This window comes from Sinohyriopsis cumingii, chromosome 15, assembly GCF_028554795.1.
Source record: "Sinohyriopsis cumingii isolate HCF-2022 chromosome 15, ASM2855479v2, whole genome shotgun sequence".
NCBI classification, from domain to species: domain Eukaryota; kingdom Metazoa; phylum Mollusca; class Bivalvia; order Unionida; family Unionidae; genus Sinohyriopsis; species Sinohyriopsis cumingii.
In genome coordinates this window covers 108,005,923-108,027,977 of record NC_142975.1, presented here as the reverse complement: position 1 = coordinate 108,027,977, position 22,055 = coordinate 108,005,923, and the positions used below count along the sequence as shown (strand labels likewise).

Below are 22,055 nucleotides of genomic sequence, written 5' to 3'. Positions count from 1 at the left end.
GGTTTACTGATTTAATCCTAGTTGTTTGGACACAAATGACCAAATTTGCATTTACAGCTCTTAGAAATCCTCTTCATATCCAAAAAGCTAATATTAAGAGCTTTTCTCTGTGTGAATGAATGAGTGTTTTATCAATTAAGCGTCTCTAGAAATTAAGCTTTCAACCTCTACCTAACTTTCAGTGTGGCTTAAAGAAATGTCACCAGGACAAAATGACGACAGTTTTCATTGATAAGAATAAAGCATTCACGCACACCCGGTCTTGAGTAGAAAACGAATGATATTACAGTCCAAAATCTGGTTCTTTAAAAACAAATTGAAAGAGAAGTTATCGAATTTAATCCATAATAGATGCTACCAACGTGTTATAATAGCCTGTAACAGTTTCCCTTTCTTTCTATTCATTGGTTATTGCAATTCAAACAACCTGGTTATTGTGTCCCGTTCAACCGTAAGACCCAGGGGTCTTTGACGTACAGGTAATTGACTGAGCTATGAAGTCAACCAATTACAAAATGAATGAAGAACAAGTTGATTAGACCATACAAGTATAATGAAATAAAGATATTATTAAACGGAGAATGTTATAAGAGCACCGCAGGCCAATAGCTAGTAATTTCATAGAAGGATGTAAACATAAAGAGCGGAGTGTAAAATTGAAGTACATGCTAATAACAAAGTCAATAATTTAATAGCTTTTGCCCATAAGGAGTCGTAAATAAGATAGATACGTAGAACAGATGGTTAGTAACGGTGACAAGTACTTTTCTCCTGATAGGTTATATTAGAGTAACTTAGTTCCAGAACAGTTGTTGGTACCGGGATCGCGGTATTTGTAAAATCTGGCTGTAATCCATCACCCGGAACCTCCGGTAAGCATTTTGTTATCTTTCTCATTGACTTCGACTACATAAACTTCTTGAGGCTTGCGACATCAATTTTTGTCTGTTTCTATTCAGATTATTTCTTGAAGATATTGGCATCTTTTAATTTAAAAGACACGTGTAAAGTAAAATCTTATGATAACCCGTCATGTAAAATGACCCTATGTTTGGAACCTAATGGAAGTAATAACTACATGATGCTTAGTGTGACAGTGTTTTATAATAAATATAACTGTATGCTCTCATCTGAGCACTATTACGTACAGGGCCGTAGAGAGCGATCACGGGCCCCGGGGTAAGAAACACCCGGGCCTCTCCTAGTTCTTGTTCAAAAAATTTTTTTCTTTTAACAAATTAAAAAGTGTTATACGGTCCGGGCCCACTTACGGGCCCGGGCCCCGTAGGATATATCCTGATGCCCCCCCCCCCCTTGTCGGCCCTGATCACATAAGTGGAAATCTAGAACACGATGTTCATTATTTTAAGGAATTTCTTTTGTCTCCTTTTATGAGCTGAACTATTCAAAAACCTTATTTAAACTTACTATTTTAATTCGTGAACATTTTTAACTTACAAGTATTGTTTATAAATTTCTTCTGCCAACAAGAACTACGTGAACCTGAAAAAATTCCAATCATATTAACGAATTCTGAGAACCGCATATTGAACTCTTCCTTATCTATGAACTGTAAGAATTTTATCCTACTGAAAGTGATGTTTATTACGTTGTACAACAACACGACGGAATGGGACGGAGGTGGGTGGATAATAAGTATAACAACACACCAGGGCATCAATGCCGTGTGAAATCTGATAGTGATATAGGGATACGGACATAATGATTCACCTCGTCAAATAACTTAAAACAGGCATTTTTAAGTACGAAGTCTGTCTGATACCAATGCTGTCTTTAAAACACTTTTATGTGAAGATCAAACATTTTGGGCCCAGACAGGTACTCGCAAAATTCGCATGGTCACCCTCTTTTGTTATCATGCATATGATTATGTCATAAACCAATAAATATAAAACCAGCCAGCTAACCAATCAACAACAGGCAATCGAATGGGAAAGGGGGGGGGGGGGCAAATACACTTGGAATCAACACAAAATATAGCCTGGCGTATCAAAGAAGCTGAGAGTTCTTTGCTATGTTTTCTTGAAGAGATCGCGTTTTCTTTAACATTTTTTCCAAATTCTTTTTTCCCTGTTTTCTAAATTAGTGAGCGTATCTTCTTTAAGTGGATAGTCTGAATTCATCGTATCAAAACCATGAGTTTTTCTTTTATCCGCAGTTCCCTATCTTTATCTGTCAAACAGCTGATGAAGTTACACTGAGGAAATAATTTAAATTGAATATCTAATTATCGCCCTTTGTTATTAGAAAACGACATTCTAAAAGTAGTTAATGACATTCTCTCTGCGTTGGCTAGCGGAAAGATTACAGTCCTCGCCCTCCTTGATTTGTTTGCAGCATTTGACACAATAGACCATGATATATTACTTCACCGTCTCCAGCATGTATTTGGCATTCATGATACAGCCTTACTGTGGTTTAAGTCCTACTTCGTCAACAGGACACAAAATTGTATCTGCAAATGGAATACACTCCAGCCCAGTTGATCTATGTTGTGGTGTTCCACAAGGGTCTGTTCTTGGACCTGTTGTCTTCATTCTGTACACTCATTCGCTCTCAAGTATCATAGATCATCATCCAGTGTCTCACCAAGTGTACGCTGATGACACCCAAATAAACAAATCTAGCCACCCTACTGAAGTTGATGCTACCATCCAGGGTGTAGAGAGGTACATTTCTGATGTGAAATCATGGATGACATGTAACAAGCTGCAGATGAATGATGATAAAACTGAGGTAATTCTGATCACAGCACAAAGACTTTCTCATTCACATCCTTTACCTCAAACAATAAATATCAGAAACACCAACATTAAATTCACACAGTCAGTACGAAACCTAGGTGTTACTCTGGACAGTACTCTCACATTGCACCAACATGTCATGAACATATGCAAGGCTGCACGTCTTGAACTGAGACGCATCAGCTCAATTCGCAGATATCTTTCAGTTGATGCCACTAAAACACTTGTGTGTTCATTAGTACTTTCAAGACTGGACTATTGTAACTCAATTCTGTCTGGTTCATCTCAATATCTGCTCCAGAAACTTCAAAAAGTTCAAAACACAGCTGCACGGATCATACTTAGAGTACTACGATCAGAGCACACCTCCCCGCTGCTCTGTACCCTACACTGGCTATCCATTCGATCCAGAATCAAACACAAAATTTGTTCTCTGTACTACGTTTCACTGTCGGACTCTAGTCCAATATACCTATCCGACCTCACCCATGTGTACGCACCAGCAAGATACTTACGCTCCTCTTTTGACAATCGTATACTCATTATTCCCACTATGAAAACAAGGTCATATGGACAGCGTTCTTTTGCATACCAGGGCCCAGCAACGTGGAATGAATTGCCCACTGAACTTAGACACAAAGACACAGTGATCACATTCAAGAGGGCTCTCAAAACTCACTTATTTCGACTGCAAGAACAAACTTAAAGACCTAATAATGCTTCCTACCTTAAATATTCTCTGCATGTTTTTTTTAATGTTTTATAATTTCATGGTGTTTGTTTTTGTAATCATATCATTATATGTTTTTTATCTTATAGGTGTTTCTAATGTTGTAAAGCGCTTAGAGCTTCTAAAGATTAGGCGCTATACAAAGTCCTCATTATTATTATTATTATTATTATTATTATTATAGGTTATTTAATTTTGTTAATAACCAAACTGGTTTAGCGTATGCATTTTAATAATGCATATTGCACTCATTAGTATTGTTGCAGTTATCCTCGGGAATCAATTATCTGACTATTATAATGTAATTATCATATACTTATCATTATTATACTGTAATTATAATATACTTATCATCCGGGTAGGTCAAGATCATACTATTATCTGACTATTAGGATGTAATTATTAAATACTCATCATCGGCGTTCTCAATTTACAATAATTTATGTTAAATTCCAGCTCTAATCGCTTTATTCGCACTGGTAGTCTACCTTTGTTTTAGTTATACTGATATGTACGAGATAACGCGTAACCCCTCCCCACCACACCCCCAGCAAAAAGAAAAACAAACCAGAAGAAAAAAACAACAACAGAGTTATCTTGATTTATTGGCAGTTCCACAATTCATCTATTGCCAGAATTGTAAGTGTTTAAAGTTATCATGGTTTAGACAGGGATTCCAAGACTGGCAATAAATCCTTCAAGAATTATTGAGCTGGTCATGTCTTGAATTACGCATTTCCGTACTACCGTCTCCAGAAACGCAAAAACTGTCCCAGAACCCCCATATGTCTACGTATATGATAGGTAATCATTCGTCATAATAGTCATCATTGAAATAGTTAGAAAAACTACATAATTTCTGTTTAGACGAACAATGTCGGAATTATTACTGTAAAATAAATTAAAAGAAGGAAATAAAGATCCGACATATTCTACAGATGAGTTTAATATCAATGCTATTTAACTGTTGCATCCCTTTTAACAACAAAGTTTTGTTCTAGTTTAACTGCAGAGATTAAAAAAGGGCAATAATTTTTAATAACTTACAGCGAATCGAGGGGCTATTAATCTCTGGAAGTCTGAGTTTCCTATGGCGAGGTGAAAATGATATTTACCTTGCATAAACACTCGTTCAAAAGTAACGTAAACGGTCAACGTCATAAAATTTTGGTTTTGAAGAAAAGAACATCATCACCGTGTCGATGATACTTATGTCTCAGATTTTGGAAGCATAAAGGAACAACTGACATCAGTAGTGTCAAAAGACAACAACAATTTTAGCGTTGGTTCAACCTCTGCCAAGATTTGATGTATTTCGGTTTCGGCTAATTTTTTTCACACCATTTCCCACATTTGCCTTACACGTAATCACAGAGAAGACCATCCTGTTAGTGTCAAGGCGTAGACCATCTGGTCCAAGCAAATATTTAATTCATCAAAATTATTATTATTACTATAGGCAATATTAGTTTCTTGTCCAACCCGATAAATATATTTAAAGTGGCACGCCCTTCAGTATTAAGAAACAATCAACATCTCGTTTTGAGATTCGCGTCATCAATTGAAGGTCGAAATAATAAGGCATGTTAAGGAGAAAGCTGGTTTAGGTTCTGTAAGGTGTATAGGCAAAAAAAATATGAATTTAATATAAAATAAGTACAAATTTGCTTATGTTTCTCAGTGCTATTTATGGAGGTGTATCAGAGACGCACAACAATAACTTCGTTTGTTGGGACCTAGAATCGCTTTAAGGTGATTACTCTGTCCAGATCTGAACGGTCTTTATAAAGGAATATTTTAAAATCTGAAAGTACGCATGTCTCCACGGGAATAAAAATATTTATAGTATGTGTATTAATTCTTGTTCTAGAGGAACTAGGACTAAATCACGCTGTTGTGAACAAATATGAAAGAGTTTTGATTCTGAGCAATACTTCACTTTCTTGGAAGTGCAATATTACTCCGACAATCAAACGAGTTCGTATTTTTCCACACAAATGCAGTAACCTTTATATTATATACTCATTTAGTTTTTCTCCATAAGATTTAGAATAAAAGGAACACATTAAAAAACAAACAAAGTAATTGAATTTATGCTGTATTCCAGAATAAATACACAACCGTAGATTCATCAATACACAGTAACAATATTAATGAACACATAACACCGCCTACCGACCATTGAACTTGGTCTCGCGCTCCTCGTTAGTTTAAAAAAAACTCTCGTTTTTAATCTATTTGAAATTGAAATTTAGAGTCATATTGCGAATGAATGCGAATTGAAAGAACTTTCCAGTTGGTCTGGAATGGATGGATTTGTTTCTCTGTCGATCCAACTCAATTCAGCTTTTCTGCTTGTGATGGACTGGGTCTATTCCCTACGATGTACATATAACTTGAGCAGTTGAATCAACAGTTCCCGTTTTTCTGTTATATAATTGTTTTGAATCATCATGTGGGGAAATGTGAATTTTTAAAATTGAAATTATCAAAAAGACGCTATGGAATATCACATTCATTTCGTTTCGAGCGCAGAAAGGAGAGTGTAATTTTAGTTGAAAATGTAGTCAAAATTACAACATAATTTAGCGGTATCTATCAAGTTTGGGAACCCATGATATGTGTCATGTCAATCAGATTTGCAAAACTAATAAGAAAGTAAATTATTCTGAGGTAATTCAAGATGCATAGATGTAAGTATATTCATTGCCATGCTTATGACCCGATAAAGAAGACCTATGTTTATGACTTGTCACTTGCATGTTCTTTGTTGGAGGGACCCCATATATGATCTGTATGGTTTCAATCGATAGCCCAGTATCAAACTAGTCAAATGATGAAAATTGCAAAGCATTACTGCGTGATAGTCTATTTAGACAGCGAAAATAAGACTTCTTCGTCGTCTTGGCTTATTAGCTCTGTAGCTCTTAGTTTCCTACCAAAACCTTCTGTTGCAATTTTTTAAACTCGAATTTAGTGTTTTCACTGATTCATAAAATGGTACGTCTCTGACAGATTTCCGATAGTCATTTGCCTCATTATGGTCTTCCATGCTATTTTTAGAGACCACAGAGAGCACTGGTCAAAGTCTGGACCATTCTATTTGCGAAAAGTTACGAATATCTCTCCTACATAACTGTTTCAATTATCAGAATTGTATTTTTAATTACAGCCTATCTCATGTTTGTTGTGGACATGGCGAAAATCACATTAATTCGTTTGCTTGTTTGAGTGTCATATGTGACTCAGTCAACTCGCCCCTATCGTCAACTTTATCATCTCTTCATTCAAATGGACGAAACAGCTTGTTTAGTTTATCCACAAACATCTCTAATGAAACGAAACCTAAAGCTTCTACTACGTGAGCATACAGTGTTTGTTTACAAAGTAGTTCCTAATGCACAATACTCTCTTTAGACTAAAGTGTCGTGCAGTATGTAGCCAATATGTAGCCAAGTAGTATGGCAATATTCCGGCACATTTTGTTCAGTGTTCTCTCTGTTACTCCGAGCTGTAATTGCCACAATGTCGAGTGTGATAGCTTCTGGATGTGAGTTTCAGTTTACAGGACATTCAGTGTGATTGCATCTGGATTCAAATTGCAGATGACAGAATATCGAGTGTAATAGCATTTTGATTTGAGTTTTAGGTGACAGAATATCGAGTGATCACATTGGATCTTAGTTGTAGGTGACATAATATCTAGCATGATAGCATCTGGATCCGAGTTCTGGGTGACACAATATGGAGTGTGATAGTATCTGGATCGAAAATGTAGGTGACATAAGATAGTGTGATAGCATCTGGATCCAGGTTTTAGGTGAATGGATATCGACAGTGATATCATCTGGATTCGAGTTTTAGGTGACAAGATATCGAGTGTGATAGCATCTGGATCCGCAGTTTAAGTGACAGAATATCGAATGTGATAGAATCTGGATCCAAGTTGTAGGTGACAAATATCGAATGTGATAGGATCTGGATCCAAGTTGTAGGTGACAAATATCGAATGTGATAGCATCTGGATCCAAGTGTTAGGTGACATAACATATCGAGTGTGATAGAATCTGGATACACGACGTAGGTGACAGAATATAAAGAGTGATAACATCTGGATCCAAGATGTAGGTAACAAGATATCGAGTGTGATAGCATCTGGATCCGAGGTTTAAGTGACAGAATATCGAATGTGATAGAATCTGGATCCAAGCTGTAGGTGACAAATATCGAATGTGATAGCATCTGGATCCAAGTGTTAGGTGACATAACATATCGAGTGTGATAGAATCTGGATACACGACGTAGGTGACATAATATAAAGAGTGATAACATCTGGATCCAAGATGTAGGTGACAAGATATCGAGTGTGATAGCATCTGGATCCGAGGTTTAAGTGACAGAATATCGAATGTGATATAATCTGGATCCAAGTTGTAGGTGACAAATATCGAATGTGATAGCATCTGGATCCAAGTGTTAGGTGACATAACATATCGAGTGTGATAGAATCTGGATACACGACGTAGGTGACAGAATATAAAGAGTGATAACATCTGGATCCAAGATGTAGGTGACATAATAGCGAGTGTGATATCAGTTGGATCCGAGTTTTAGGTGACAAAATATCGAGCGTGATAGCATCTGGATCCAAAGTGTAGGTGACATAATATCGAATGTAATAGCATCTGGATCAGTTTTAGGTAAGAGAATGTCGAGTGTGATAGCATATGGAGTCAAATGCAAATACAACCATGCGTACTTTTTTCTTTTCGTCCTTCCAAACCATCCTGAACTATATACATCGACTTCCTTAATATGTATGTATGTATGTATGTATGTATGTATGTATGTATGTATGTATGTATGTATGTATGTGTGTGTGTGTGTGTGTGTGTGTGTGTGTGTGTGTGTGTGTGCGCGCGTGCGTGCGTGCGTGCGTGCTATGCATGCATGCATGTATGTATGTATGTATGCATGCATACATGCATGCATGCATGCATGTAAGTATATATGTATGTATATATGTAAGAGTATTATTATTATTGTTGTTATTGTCATTATTATTATTATTATTAGATCCAGCATGCCTTCAAGCAGAACAAGTGGTTCTCGCCCAACTAGTACAACGTCCTCAGTTCGCAGGACGAGGGCTAACTTTGCACGGTACGTAATTCCATCAATAGTAGTATGCATGTGATCACTTGTCATAGTGTATTTAATACCTATATTTTCTGATGCTCCTCACGATGGCAAATATTATGCTTGAACATATAAATGGATTTCTGGTCCTCCTTTCTTTTCCATCTGTCTGTCTCAGTTTTTTTCTCTCGCTTCTTTTTTGTTGACTCTAACAATCAAATCGAAGTTGTGTCAGATATCAAAATCAAAGCTTATGAGCTCGCATTGATGTATTATATTCCATGCACATGATTGTATGTTTTAAAGAATTTCAAAGTAGCCGATCAAAATAATCCCAAAGAATATTTGTTCCTTTTAATTACCATCAGAAAAGCAAAAAGATGTGTTTAAAGTGTCATATAAATATTAGAATATAAACCAAAGAGCTATTTAATATTACAAACTGACCCTATCTTATGATGCATTTGACCATGTCATTGTTAGCATTTTTCATATATATATATATATATATATATATATATATATATATATATATATATATATATATATATATATATATATAACTCTATGCACGCGTGGTATAGTAAAACCTGTACAAACGCTTACTTTGTTTAAACTATATTCACACGCTTACTTTATTTAAACCCTGTACATAAACTTCCTATATTTAGATTCTTTATAAACGGTTACTACGCTTAAACCCTAGACACACGTATATTATATTTAAACCCTTTATAAGCTCGTACGATGTTTAAACTATATCCATGCTATATTCCTGCTCAGGACGCAATAACAAATTAGATGCAAGAGTACAAAATAGGATCCGAGATAGACACCTTAGATCGGGAATCGATGGTCGCTTGATAAACAAGAAACATCACAGAAGTGTTGCACATTTAAATAAAATGCACATTCATCCTTGCCTTCTTTTTTAAATTTTCTCGCAAATGTTTATTGTGATTAGGGACTGCCCTATTGGGGGCATCGGTTTTGTTCTAAAGACCAAAACTCTTTGTTTAAGGAGACAGTATTCAGCTAAAGCTCTGTTTTGAACTTTGAGTACATCGAAGAAAAATATTAACCTCTCTTCAGATCTGATTGGTCAGTTCATTGTTTGACAGACTGCTACCCTCGTATCCACTATGAGAACAATAGGAAATTACTTATCACCGGGATCCAGCCGATGGCAGCAAGGAAGACGAGTTCATATTGAACATGTATTTGGATGTAAGACAATATTTATCCTTAGTTGGCATGATTAAAACAACAATAACTATGAGTTAAACCGACATGACATAAGAGACAATAAAGACATAACAGATATGATTTGCAAGACATACAACCACAGTATGTATGTATGTATGTGTGTGTGTGTGTGTGTGTGTGTGTGTGTATGCACGCATACATACAGTTGGACAAAACACATAACTTAAAATAAAAACAGGCAAATGATTTTTAAAAGACATTAGTGAATTTAGTTTTTGGGTAAATAAAAAAGGTTAGGATGATCCGATGGATGAAAAAAGAATAATAATAAAAGGGTAGGTTCTTAAAGTTATAGATTAAAATCGAGGTTTCGGTTGGGTCTAATAAACGTTCGTTTAGGGGGCGCTCACCAGTTATTATGTACTTTTGAGAGAGTGACGTATGTAAGGTGAAGTTGTTTGCATTTAAAACATGCACAATGGAGAGAATGTTGGCATAGCTATATGCTACATTAATGTAATGTGGATGATATTTCTTTGGATATTGTACTTTAAAAAATCACATGATTTAAGTACACTGCTAACTAAAATGACTGCTCCCTTGTGCTAAAAAATCAGCCTGAAGTAGTCTAAAGTAAACTATACATAGCAGCTATTAAGATAGGGAAAATGAAATTTTGCCAGACTAGAAAATATCAGCTTCTGAAAGTGCAATGAATGAATTACCAATTATATAAAATGTATAAAAAAATGTTATCGGCTCTTTTTTATACAATTTACCTCTGAAGTTCAGGAAGTGAAAATGACCAAGCGGAGCTAGCACTTTTTTGAAAGGTGCACATCTGAAGTAAGGCCAAGCTGTATACTCTATAACCCATATTACACCCATCAAGCATACACCAAAATAAAGGGAATTAAAGGTTCTTTGAATTATACATAAGATATACAGAGTCTTTTTTAAATAGCCAGTATAACCAGTGAGGAAAGCCGGGGAAATTCTTTTTCTTTAAAATTCTATGCAAAATACGAAACTGTAGAGCGCCACCTTAAGGTATAACAGGTTTTATGTTAGGCACATAAGTATAGGCAGGTTGTAACACGCAGGCTTAGAGCACGTGTCCTACTTTTGGTCAGACTTAATTAGAGCTGGCTGTATGAGGTATCACGTGCCACGCCGGCTACAATTCGCCTGTTTGTTGACCCGTATTTTCGACACGTATCATTGTTCACCCTTCACATTTTCTCCTCTATAGTTTATTGTCTTTAGGTTTGCAGTATTGTGTACATAGTTAATTGTCTGCAATAGCTTTTTGTCCTAAAATGTCGCCTTTGTTGAACGCAGGTTGAAATATTTTTTTCGGCAACTTTTGGTCATTATCGAATTTTTATCTCGCAATTTTCGCGCATAGTCCGCAATTATGCTTCTTATAATTTGTTACCTTCTGATAATATGCTTTTTCATTAAATAGGAAACATGAAAGATTATGTCAGTTAAAATGACAAGCATTCGATGTGGGTTGAAAGACTTCGTCTTCTCGAGGAACCAAATTAAATTTTCGGTTTTTAAGGTTTTGGTTTACTAAAGAAAATTATTTTTATTTAAGAATGAAATGTCACCTGCTGTCCTCTACGATACGAATAAATTTTAATATGCAAAAAACACCTAATAGTAGGTACATTTTGTAAAACTAATATATATATATTTGACAATTAGGATGTCAAAGTATTTGTAGGTGTTTTTATGTTCTTTTGTTTCTAACTCTGCGTGGGTTTCGGACTGCTTTGAATCATTGGCTTGCCACTTGCTCTGAAATTCAGGTTTTTGGGGTTACTTTTTAGGTGTAAAATTAACATTTGGGACTGACAAATTATTTCAGTTTTAAGAGCAGATGGGTTTTGGTATATTGATTTTAAACTGACTGACTTTAAACAAGGAAAACTTCAGGACCCTACCGTGATGCTGGTTTCAAAGTGATTTTGGATTACCTAGGTTTCAGTTTTGCAATGTGTCAGTGTACTTTTAATTACATTGCTTGTCCTGATTGTTAAGGTTCTTTCTCTCTGTTTGTCTCACATCCCCGTTTCATGCTTTTGTAGGGGATGAGACTAACATTGAGAACTTGTAGCTTTGCCTTAGGTCAAATAATTGTTTTACTTTTGGGAAGATATGTTGGATTATGAATCGAAATGAATACCTTTATAATAAAGTATATGTAGACCATAAATTTATTGCTGATCAGGAATATAATGTTCCTGATGATTCATAAGAAGAAAAAAAAAATGAATTATGTGCAATTTTAAATAACATACTCATGGTGTTAATAATTAAATCCACACAAGTCTAGTATCAGAGGAATGCAAACAGTAAAAAAAAATCACAGAGAACAATATGGGGCAAGAAGAAGAAAAAAAAAGAGATGCCGACATTAATCTACGGTAAATATCACAAACTTTGCGGCCAATAAACAACATTTGGCGGATAATAAACAATGAACTACATACAATACCGCAAAATAAGCGACATTTATTTAGACAAGAATGATCAGGTAATATAAGAGACGGACAAGCATTAAGTGCCGTAAAACACCTACGTGACAAACAACGTACTATATCAACCTGACTAATTGTATATAATCTTGTCTGTCAGTTGGGGACAGGGACTCTGGATTCTCCTTTATTTCTTGAAACTGATGTACAAAATATTTTTTTTTATTGCATGTTTTCTTTATTAGGCGGGGTACAGAATTATTTTATACCTCTATCTCAATTTCCAATCTTTGTGCAATCGATGCAGATTTAAATCCATGGAGGATATATTCTTTTCCTACGTTAATACCGGATATCGTGTGGTACCAAAAGCATGAGATTAGGGTGTTCAGGTCTAAGATTTTACCTTGAATTCCAGTTAGGGAATACTTTGCCTGGAATAACTATAAGATGTGAGTGCAAAACAGCATCCTCTACACCGGAAAGGATCGCTAGCCCATTATAAGTAACTTTTCATTTCCTTTTTTTAGCATCCAAGAATGTGCAAATCCTATCAACAGGCACATTATTTTAGTTTACAATATAAGTTAGGAAAAAACAAGCACGAAGTACAAACATTATAAAAAAAATATGGATTAAGTTTTCACTGGAAGACAATGATATTTTCGTTTTGTAAAATCTCTGTACATGTCGATTGCTCTTTGATTAATAATACAACCAACACCGTTATTCTATTTGACCCCAATTAGGTATGCAAATCTGCTTAACAGGGTGGGTGGGTGTGGTATAAACACATATCTCATATTATATAATTGGTGAAAAGTTATAAATTATTAACTTAAAAAATATTACTGTGATTGAAGTGTGCAGGTAAAATCTGTATCTATATGAGCCAATATATGCAATTTCATATAGCATTTTACGCATAATAAATCACGGCATCGAGCTAGTATTGATCTATTGCATTGTAATTATCTTGTTGCATGAAGATTATCCAAGATGCAATGAGCGTTGCTTTTTTCATATACATTAGGCCTTACGTACAATGCATATGGCAAATTACCACCATGCCATGTAACGTGGGCTGCCAAATAAATCTTCTTCCAGTCAACCCGGCCCCATGACTGACAACCGTATTTTGGGTCGGTAGTGTTGATAGCGAAGAAAATTCCTAAACATTCCTGAAATGCATAATATGAAATTACTTATTTGTTTATTTATAATTTCATTCTTTTCCTATCTTCTTCCATCTCATGTAGTCCTGTAAATATTAATCGTCAATATTTATATTTTTGGGTATCATGAGTTCTTTGTTTTCAATATTTATCTAACGCTAACTTAAAGTACTTGACAGTAGTGAAATAATTATCCTAAATAAACCTTATATATATATATATATATATATATATATATATATATATATATATATCTTGTAAGTATGAATTATTGTAGTTGTGGTAAGTTTTCACCTTGTATGTGAAAAGGCACTTCCCGCAAAGCAACAGTGTGGTTAAAATACGAAGCCCCCCCTCCAATAAAATAAATATTAACATAAATTGATCAGATAAGTAAGATATATGAGCAGCTGCATACTTTAGAACAAGGTACCTTGTTCGATTCTTTTGGACGTTACGATTATCATTAATCGTGAATATTGGACTAAGTATAGAGCAACGTCCTTAGTGAGGAAGAATGTGACGTTACGGCTTATATACGTGGTTCTTCTCTACATTGGATTCTACGGTGTATCGAATAGGTACATATTTTACACTTATTTGTACAGTTAGTTTTATTCATGTGAGTGGTGATTTAGTGATCATTTTCGGTTACTTATGTATTGTGAATCATATTTGAATACTGTGTAAATTTGCTTTAATCGTTGTACAGTACAGTCATTGCAAAGACATCGAGGGCTTGGAGAGTTGGATACAAGACGGCGGCTTAATGTGACTGGTTGTCCACATAAGGGGAAATATTAGACAAAAGTCTTTCATTTTGCATTGAATCCATTACAAGGATACCAAGAAAGTGTTTGGAGTTTTAAACTCAAGACTCATTTAATTAATTATATATATATATATATATATATAACTAAATTACCAATTATAGCAGAATTGATAGATGTACAGCATGTACAGAACGACATGTAAGCAAGAATATAAAAATATTCCAGGCTGTTCGTTTTGTGGATCATCATAATGTTTGAGACTGAAAATTGTGTAATTATAATTTTTACTGTAGACACGTAAACATACATTTACATTAGTGTCATTGTTTTCATCATACATGCTGCTCATGGGCAATACAGGAACTAGTGCCAAGGTTGTTCGGTCCGACCAAAAATAATCCCCATCCTTTTTATTTGCAAACAGTTTGTGCAGAAAAGCAGCTAATGCTCAGTTGCTCCAAGTGTTATACAAAATTCACTTCTTCCTGCCACAAAGTGGATTATTCGTAAGTTTCAGTGACATTTCTTTATCACTGGATACATACTCCATATTCTGTACACTGCATACAGACTCCATATTACTGTACACTGCAACAAAGTCTGTGGACAAAAATGAGTGCAATTTTTAAAAAATTATGTTATTCTTTCACACACTCGTTGCTAAAGGTTGCAGGATACCCAAGTGAAAGAAATGAGACATAATTATTAAAATAATTCTATCCATTTCTTCACAACCAGAGCACCATTCCCCACCCAGCTGTACTGAATTGTGTATTGTCAATAGACTAAAAGCATATTTATCAATAAAACGGCGTGAATTAGCATTTGATGGATGTAATCGAATATCCAGTACGGATCGTATGGTTTCATTCGGATCTTTTGGTGTATGTCTCAAGAGTACATAATCAATTCGCTTCGATGCCTCTAGAGTAATAAACATCGAGGATTAGCTGTAGCTATTGTGCTGCATCCACCATAGGAAAAAATAAAACCAGGAAATCAGTTCTGCCAGAATGATCGTATACTATAGTGATCATTGATGGGTTGTCATGCGTAAAACTTTTGTCGTTGTACGTGGGATGAGATTGTTTCCGAGGGTTCAAAGTCATTACCAAGTGCTCCATCAAATGCGTGCACGCAGCAAACCGAGCATTATGGGAATTTTTACATGAGTGGTGGTTAAGTTTTTTTTTTATATACCAAATACATGCAAACATTAGTTGTGATTTTTTTTTTTGTTTTAAATATTAAACACAAAATACGGTTTTCAAATAGTATGTGAGATACGATGTTTGGGTACAGCTGATTGAACAGAATCTCATGTTATAAAACAGCTAATTACTGACAGTTAAAAAAATTAAAAGTATTGATAAAATGTGTTTGAAAACAGGTTTGATGGACGGGCAACTTATAATAGTAGCCTTTAGAATCACTGTCAGTACATTAAACGTCTACGAACATCAGACATGCTAAGAATCCATCGATCCTGCATCATGCATTTCCTGAACAAAACATGACACATTTCATGTGGTTTTTCTCTGCCATGCATTTCAGCTTTTAAGTAAACGAAACCTTAATAATTAAAGTATGACTATATCCACTCATGTACGTGACTTAATTCCAAATATAAACATACGCCTACTTGCGATGTTGAATATTTTATGATCGACGGATGTGCGCAAGCGTGACTCGTTGTACAAAATGCATATAGGTCTACAAGCAGCCTATGAAACGCTTTTCTTAAATGGGAGTTTCAGAAACTGCCTCACAAAAGAGTTACTTCTGACAGCATTCATGATGAAATCAAGAGGCTCTTTTAGAATGTAAGTTGCTTTCTTTTTACTAATTTAGACAAACATAATGGCATTTATAGCTAAAAATAAGGAAACTCAGCTACTTTTTTTATCACGACATGATGATCACTGTGAATAAAAATATAACGACAATGCTTTTCTATCTAATCATTGATTGGTTTTTTAAAACATGGGCACCTAAAAACGGGAGTTTCATAATCGTGGATAAATTATACAAACGGCGTGTATGTATATGTGTATGATTTAGATTTTTACGTAGATTTAATAACATTTCAGTCATATCGCTACGATGTCAGCAGTATGGCAGTTTATAGTGATGTCTAGCTCATTCCACAGACATGTCCCACCCAGTCACATTATACTGACACCAGTTCGACCAGTCCTAACACCAGCCTCTTAATACTAGGCAGCTGCTAGTAACATTTTTATAAGTCTTTGGTATGAATCGGCCAGGGTTCGAACGGCGGACGCTCTAACCACTTAGGCCACCGGAGTGGTCCAAACAACCAGAACGTTTATTCTTTGCAAATGGGGTGCAGATATAATCAGCAATAGAGACTAGGTTACCAAAATTACATTTTTCCGTCATATAGTCAGTGGCGGCGCGAGTTAAGGGGTTGGTTGGGGAGGGAACAATTGCCCCTAAGAGCAAAGCAAAGGGGGGGGGGGCAGTCAGGAGCTTTTTCTTTTTTTTTTTTTGCAGCTAATATTTTCTTAGTACTTCATCTTAATATTAGTATACCTGAATAAATTCGTCACAGAATGTACATGAAGGAGGTGGAGAGGAGGGTGTTCGAATGCTCTATAGTACAGATATTGCTCAGCTGGTGCAATAGAACACAGAAACTCAGAGTCCATCGAATTCATGGAACATATCTGCTCGAACAAGTAAATCTATCATAGTGCAAATATCCTGCTTTAATAATTATCAATGAAAGCTGTCCGATATTTACATCTTACCTGTGAACGCTGCTACCATATTCATTATCACAGGTTTGCTCCACTCGCCTCTTCCACTCTCGCCGTTAACATAAACAGTGCCAAATCTTGAAATGTTAAACGCAAAATGCAGAAACCATAACGTCATCTCTTAGTAGTAGAATGTAATAGTTTGAACTAGTTTTTTTTTCTTCTTCTAGTTTTTGGGTAGTGGAGGTTGGGGGTGAAGGAGTGTGTAGGTAACTGGAAAATACCTTTGTCCATGCTGATATAATAAGTCCAGGTAAGTCAGTGAGTGGCATTACAATGCTAGTAATAGGGTTCCTGACGGTCGGATCCAAAACATTTGTTTTAGGACAGGTTGGTCCAGCATCTTCAACACCGTGGGCTACATGGACAAAATATAAAGTTCGTGGGTCATGCTTTATTGCGGGCCTCGTGGACCACACTCTGTTCTAGGAGATGATATGAGATGTTATTACTTTCGCAACAATTTACGTTAAAGTTTGAATTTATACTGCATGAGTTGGTCAGGATTGAAAAACTTCTTGCAGGGATCCTCAGCTAGGATGGCTTACGTATTGACATCAATGTTGTTGTGACTTTTACTGCCCCAGTAACAGTAAATGTGTTGACAGTATATTTTGTTATGGAGGACAACAATTTTGGAACTCTTTGTTGGTAACCACCATACAATCGTTAATGGCAGAATATTTGGTGATCTACTTGGAATATATATATATATATATATATATATATATATATATATATATATATATATATATATATATATATATATATATATATATATATATATATATATATATATATATATATATATAGGTTTTACTCCGCAAAAGGTATCGTGGTAGACTATGTAATTACATCAGACAATCTGTTGCAACAAATAATTTCGGTTTCTTTGAGATATTTCTTAAAATTAAATGCTTGGCCATCTGTGTAAAGTATTTAACACGTGGTATCTTTATTGACACATTTTACAAAATGTTAACATCTGTACGTTTTGTAAATTATCTTGGACTTCGTATACAAATTCATTTGGAGGGTTTATATTTTAACATTTTTGTGCAGTTTATATTACATTTTTCGAATTGTACCTTAAGTTGGCACCATGTAATCACTATTGTGCTGATGTGCCTTTAAACAATACATACATACATACATACATACATACATACATACATACATAGGTCTAAACTTCAAAACAAGAACTACTTATAGAACTAATCTGACAATCAGTATGGTATTCAATATGTTGATGATGCCAATAGTATTCTCACAATGTGATGACACAACATTATTAATTTTATTATTACCCGTTAGGGTGAAGGACAAATGATGACACAGCATTATTAAATTCATTATTTCTTGTTGGGGTAAAGCACAATATGATGGCACAGACGTATTAAGTGTATTATTACTCATTAGGGTGAAGCACAGTATGATGGCACATTATTAGCTTTATTATTTAAAGTACAACATGATGGCATATCAATATTAAGGTTATTATTACTCACAGCGGTGAAGCACAAACGATGGCACCACATGTATTAAATTTATTATTACTAGTTGAGGTGAAGCACAATACGATGGTACACTTAATAAGTGTATTATTATTCGTAGGGGTGAATTATAATAGACTGGTTCAACATTATTAAGTTTGTATTATTATTCGCGGCGGTGAAGCACCAAATGATGGGACAATATTATTTTTTTTTTATTATTCGTAGGGGTGAAGCACAATATGATGGCACAACGTGTTTTAAGTTTATTATTACTAGTAGGGGTGAAGGACAATAGGATGGCACAACGTATTTTAAGTTTATTATTACTAGTAGGGGTGAAGGACAATAGGATAGCACAACGTATTTTTTTTTATTATTACTAGTAGGGGTGAAGGACAATAGGATGGCACAACGTATTTTAAGTTTATTATTACTAGTAGGGGTGAAGGACAATAGGATGGCACAACGTATTTTAAGTTTATTATTACTAGTAGGGGTGAAGGACAATAGGATAGCACAACGTATTTTAAGTTTATTATTACTAGTAGGGGTGAAGGACAATAGGATGGCACAACGTATTTTAAGTTTATTATTACTAGTAGGGGTGAAGGACAATAGGATAGCACAATGTGTTGTAAGTTTATTATTACTAGTAGGGGTGAAGGACAATAGGATAGCACAATGTGTTGTAAGTTTATTATTACTAGTAGGGGTGAAGGACAATAGGATAGCACAATGTGTTGTAAGTTTATTATTACTAGTAGGGGTGAAGCACACTATATTGGTACAACATTGAAGCAACTGAAGTGTTTAAGACAGTAATATTTTGTGTCAAATTCTTAAATACGTTTATTTCCGTCAAACAGACTCTTATTGCACCCTTGAGCGTCCTCGTGATTGTTTTCGGTCACCTTATCATTAGCGGACGAAAGAAGAACTCTGAAAACTCTCAAAACCACCGACCCACGTGAAGCTGCTAAAAAGTCCCCTTATGCAGAGGAAAACACATGAAGACATGCATTAATTTTAAGTCTGGTGTCTAAAAATGTTTGATAGATTTAATTATTTTCAGTTAGACGGCCCGGTTTCATGTCCTGTATGTAGGTCGAGTTACTTGGCGTAGGGGTTATTTGTTGGTCATGGAGGTTAGTAACATTTGCGGTTCTTTACATATGGTTATTGCCATCCATCTGATGGGACATTATAAAGTGGCGTGGCGTCCTAGTCACCAGTTTACAATATTTACTTTTTCGATATCTAGTGTTGGTATAATGCTAATTTATATAATGCCAACCTTTCTAAACCATACATTTTCGAGAGCGATAGGCAACATGAACTGATATATTATAATGACGAGTCACTATTTAGAATAATAAATACAAACATGAAATCATCGCTAGTGCATATAAAAAAGCCCTTTGCGTGCCACATCGTGGAGGAATTTCCTAAGCAAAATATGTTTGTTTCTTTTGTGGGTTTACCACCATTTTTTAAACACATGATAGGCTACAAATGTCCCTCAGTATAATTGGTGGAGTAAGTACCTGGAAAACCCTGGGAAAACCACGGACCCCCGGGAAGCTACTGACAAGCCTTTTCACAAGTCCAGTTTTGCAAATTAAGACAGGTTAATTTAAATTTGGTGTCTGAAAATGTTTGATAGTTTTAATTATTTTCAGTGAAATTACCTGCTTCCATCTATTGTAGTGACTCGAAAACGTTTATTTCAGAAAAATGTCTTGTTTGATTCAGTTTAAATTTTGCACTAAATATTCTTCCCCCATCCCCCCCATCCCAACATTTTCGCACTTGTCTCCTTTTCCGATAAAACACTTTTTCTTATTTGTAATCAACTAGAAACGTTCAAGTAACAAAATTTGTTAAGGGTGACTAAAGCCAAATTCTCAGAAAAGTCCCGTCTTAAAAGAGGTCCAAAGACTTTTTGAAAGGAACGATTCCACTAGATGGCAGCAGTGAATGCGGAAATTCTAAATAATACAGCTATGAAGACACGTGTGAGGGCATATTAAGGATAATTTGAATTAATTTATTCAAAATTATGTTGGTTCTGGACGTAGATACTTAGTGTTTCTGCGAAAATTTAGAATTGTGCGAAATTGTGAATCTGATTAGCGACGTTCGAATAAGATATACTATAATAAAAATTGTTCAGGACGTGTACCACCAAAACAAATTTTGTCTGGCACATTCTTTTGGGTGACAAAAAGAAACGGTATCGCCGACAAACGTGCAAAAAGTGTTTGTAAATAGTTTATATATCCCAATTTAAGTATCAGACACCAATTTGTACTATATCACGCTGTAAATGTTTACTTCATACGTTTTTGGATAGAATTCTGCGTTTCCTGTAGCCCCCTTCCCCTAATAAATACATATAGAAAACAGTTAAAAAAATTGAAGAAAAAAACAAACATAATTCAGATAATCTAAAGCATTCTGACGAATTTAGCAAACGAAAAATTTTATTTAAATTGTAACTATTGATAGTTTCCGTACAAGCAGAGGAGCAGTAACGTGATAATGTCGTCTTTACTTTGAAATAATTTGTCAGACTGAGACAGTTTTGCTTCTTTTAGTAAGAAATTGTGCTATCATAGTTAGATTATTCTTGAAATCACTTTATTGCAGACTATTTGTTTAAAATCGTGTGCAAGTTGTTGCTACTAATCGCTTGAATTTACAAAGTCATCAGCAGTGCCTACATTTTTCTATCGCCCATGGGGATTTGGAAAGCAGAACAGATCCTGATTGAAACATGACAGGGCTGAATACCCGAGATTGATAGCGTCATAAATTTTGTATGTACTGACCATATAGATAATGAATTTTAATGCCTACTACACCCTGAAGATAAATTGATTATTGTCTTCGGTGCTGTCATTATAAATATCTTGACTAGGTAAAGAGTCAAAAATTGTGTAAAAGAAACGATATTACATGGTATTACAATGGCTGAAATAAAAATGAGAGAGAGAGATATCCATAAACAATTACATGCAATTGTGCAAAATACTTAAGCAGATTCTCAGTGTATACAGACAATAAAAGTAAATTTTAGGGTTATGATGCAATTTTATATAAATTACTTCAGATTTTAAACAAAACAAAATAAAAAAGCTTAGAAATATAGCGCCATTTCGGTGTATAACAGCTCAGTTTTACAGCTAATCCTACAAGAACAGTACCGTATCGGTGTATTAAAGCTCATTTGTATTGCTAATCATACAAGAACAACACCGTATCAGCGTATTACAGCTCAGTTTTATTGCTAATCCTACAAGAACAGCACCGTATCAGCGTATTACAGCTCAGTTTTATTGCTAATCCTACAAGAACAGCACCGTATCAGCGTATTACAGCTCAGTTTTATTGCTAATTCTACAAGAACAACACCGTATCGGCGCATAACAGCTGAGTTTTACAGCCAATCCTACAAGAACAGTACCGTATCGGTGTATTACGGCTCATTTGTACTGCTAAT

The 22,055-nt window shown here is 35.1% G+C and overlaps 1 protein-coding gene across 4 annotated transcripts in view; it reads left to right on the top strand.

Annotated features, from left to right (window-relative positions):
- The first annotated feature begins 16,000 nt into the window (after window positions 1-16,000).
- LOC149782442 (leucine-rich repeat-containing protein 71-like) overlaps window positions 16,001-22,055 on the top strand; it is a 107,709-nt gene continuing 101,654 nt past the window's right edge. The window contains exon 1 of one of the 4 annotated variants that reach the window (XM_089933847.1): window positions 16,001-16,097. In XM_089933847.1, coding sequence (XP_089789973.1) covers window positions 16,069-16,097 — 29 coding nt within the window. In that variant the 5' untranslated portion in view covers window positions 16,001-16,068. The remainder of the gene's footprint in view (window positions 16,098-22,055) is intronic. The other 3 variants (XM_089933850.1, XM_089933848.1, XM_089933849.1) reach the window with 3 other exon arrangements.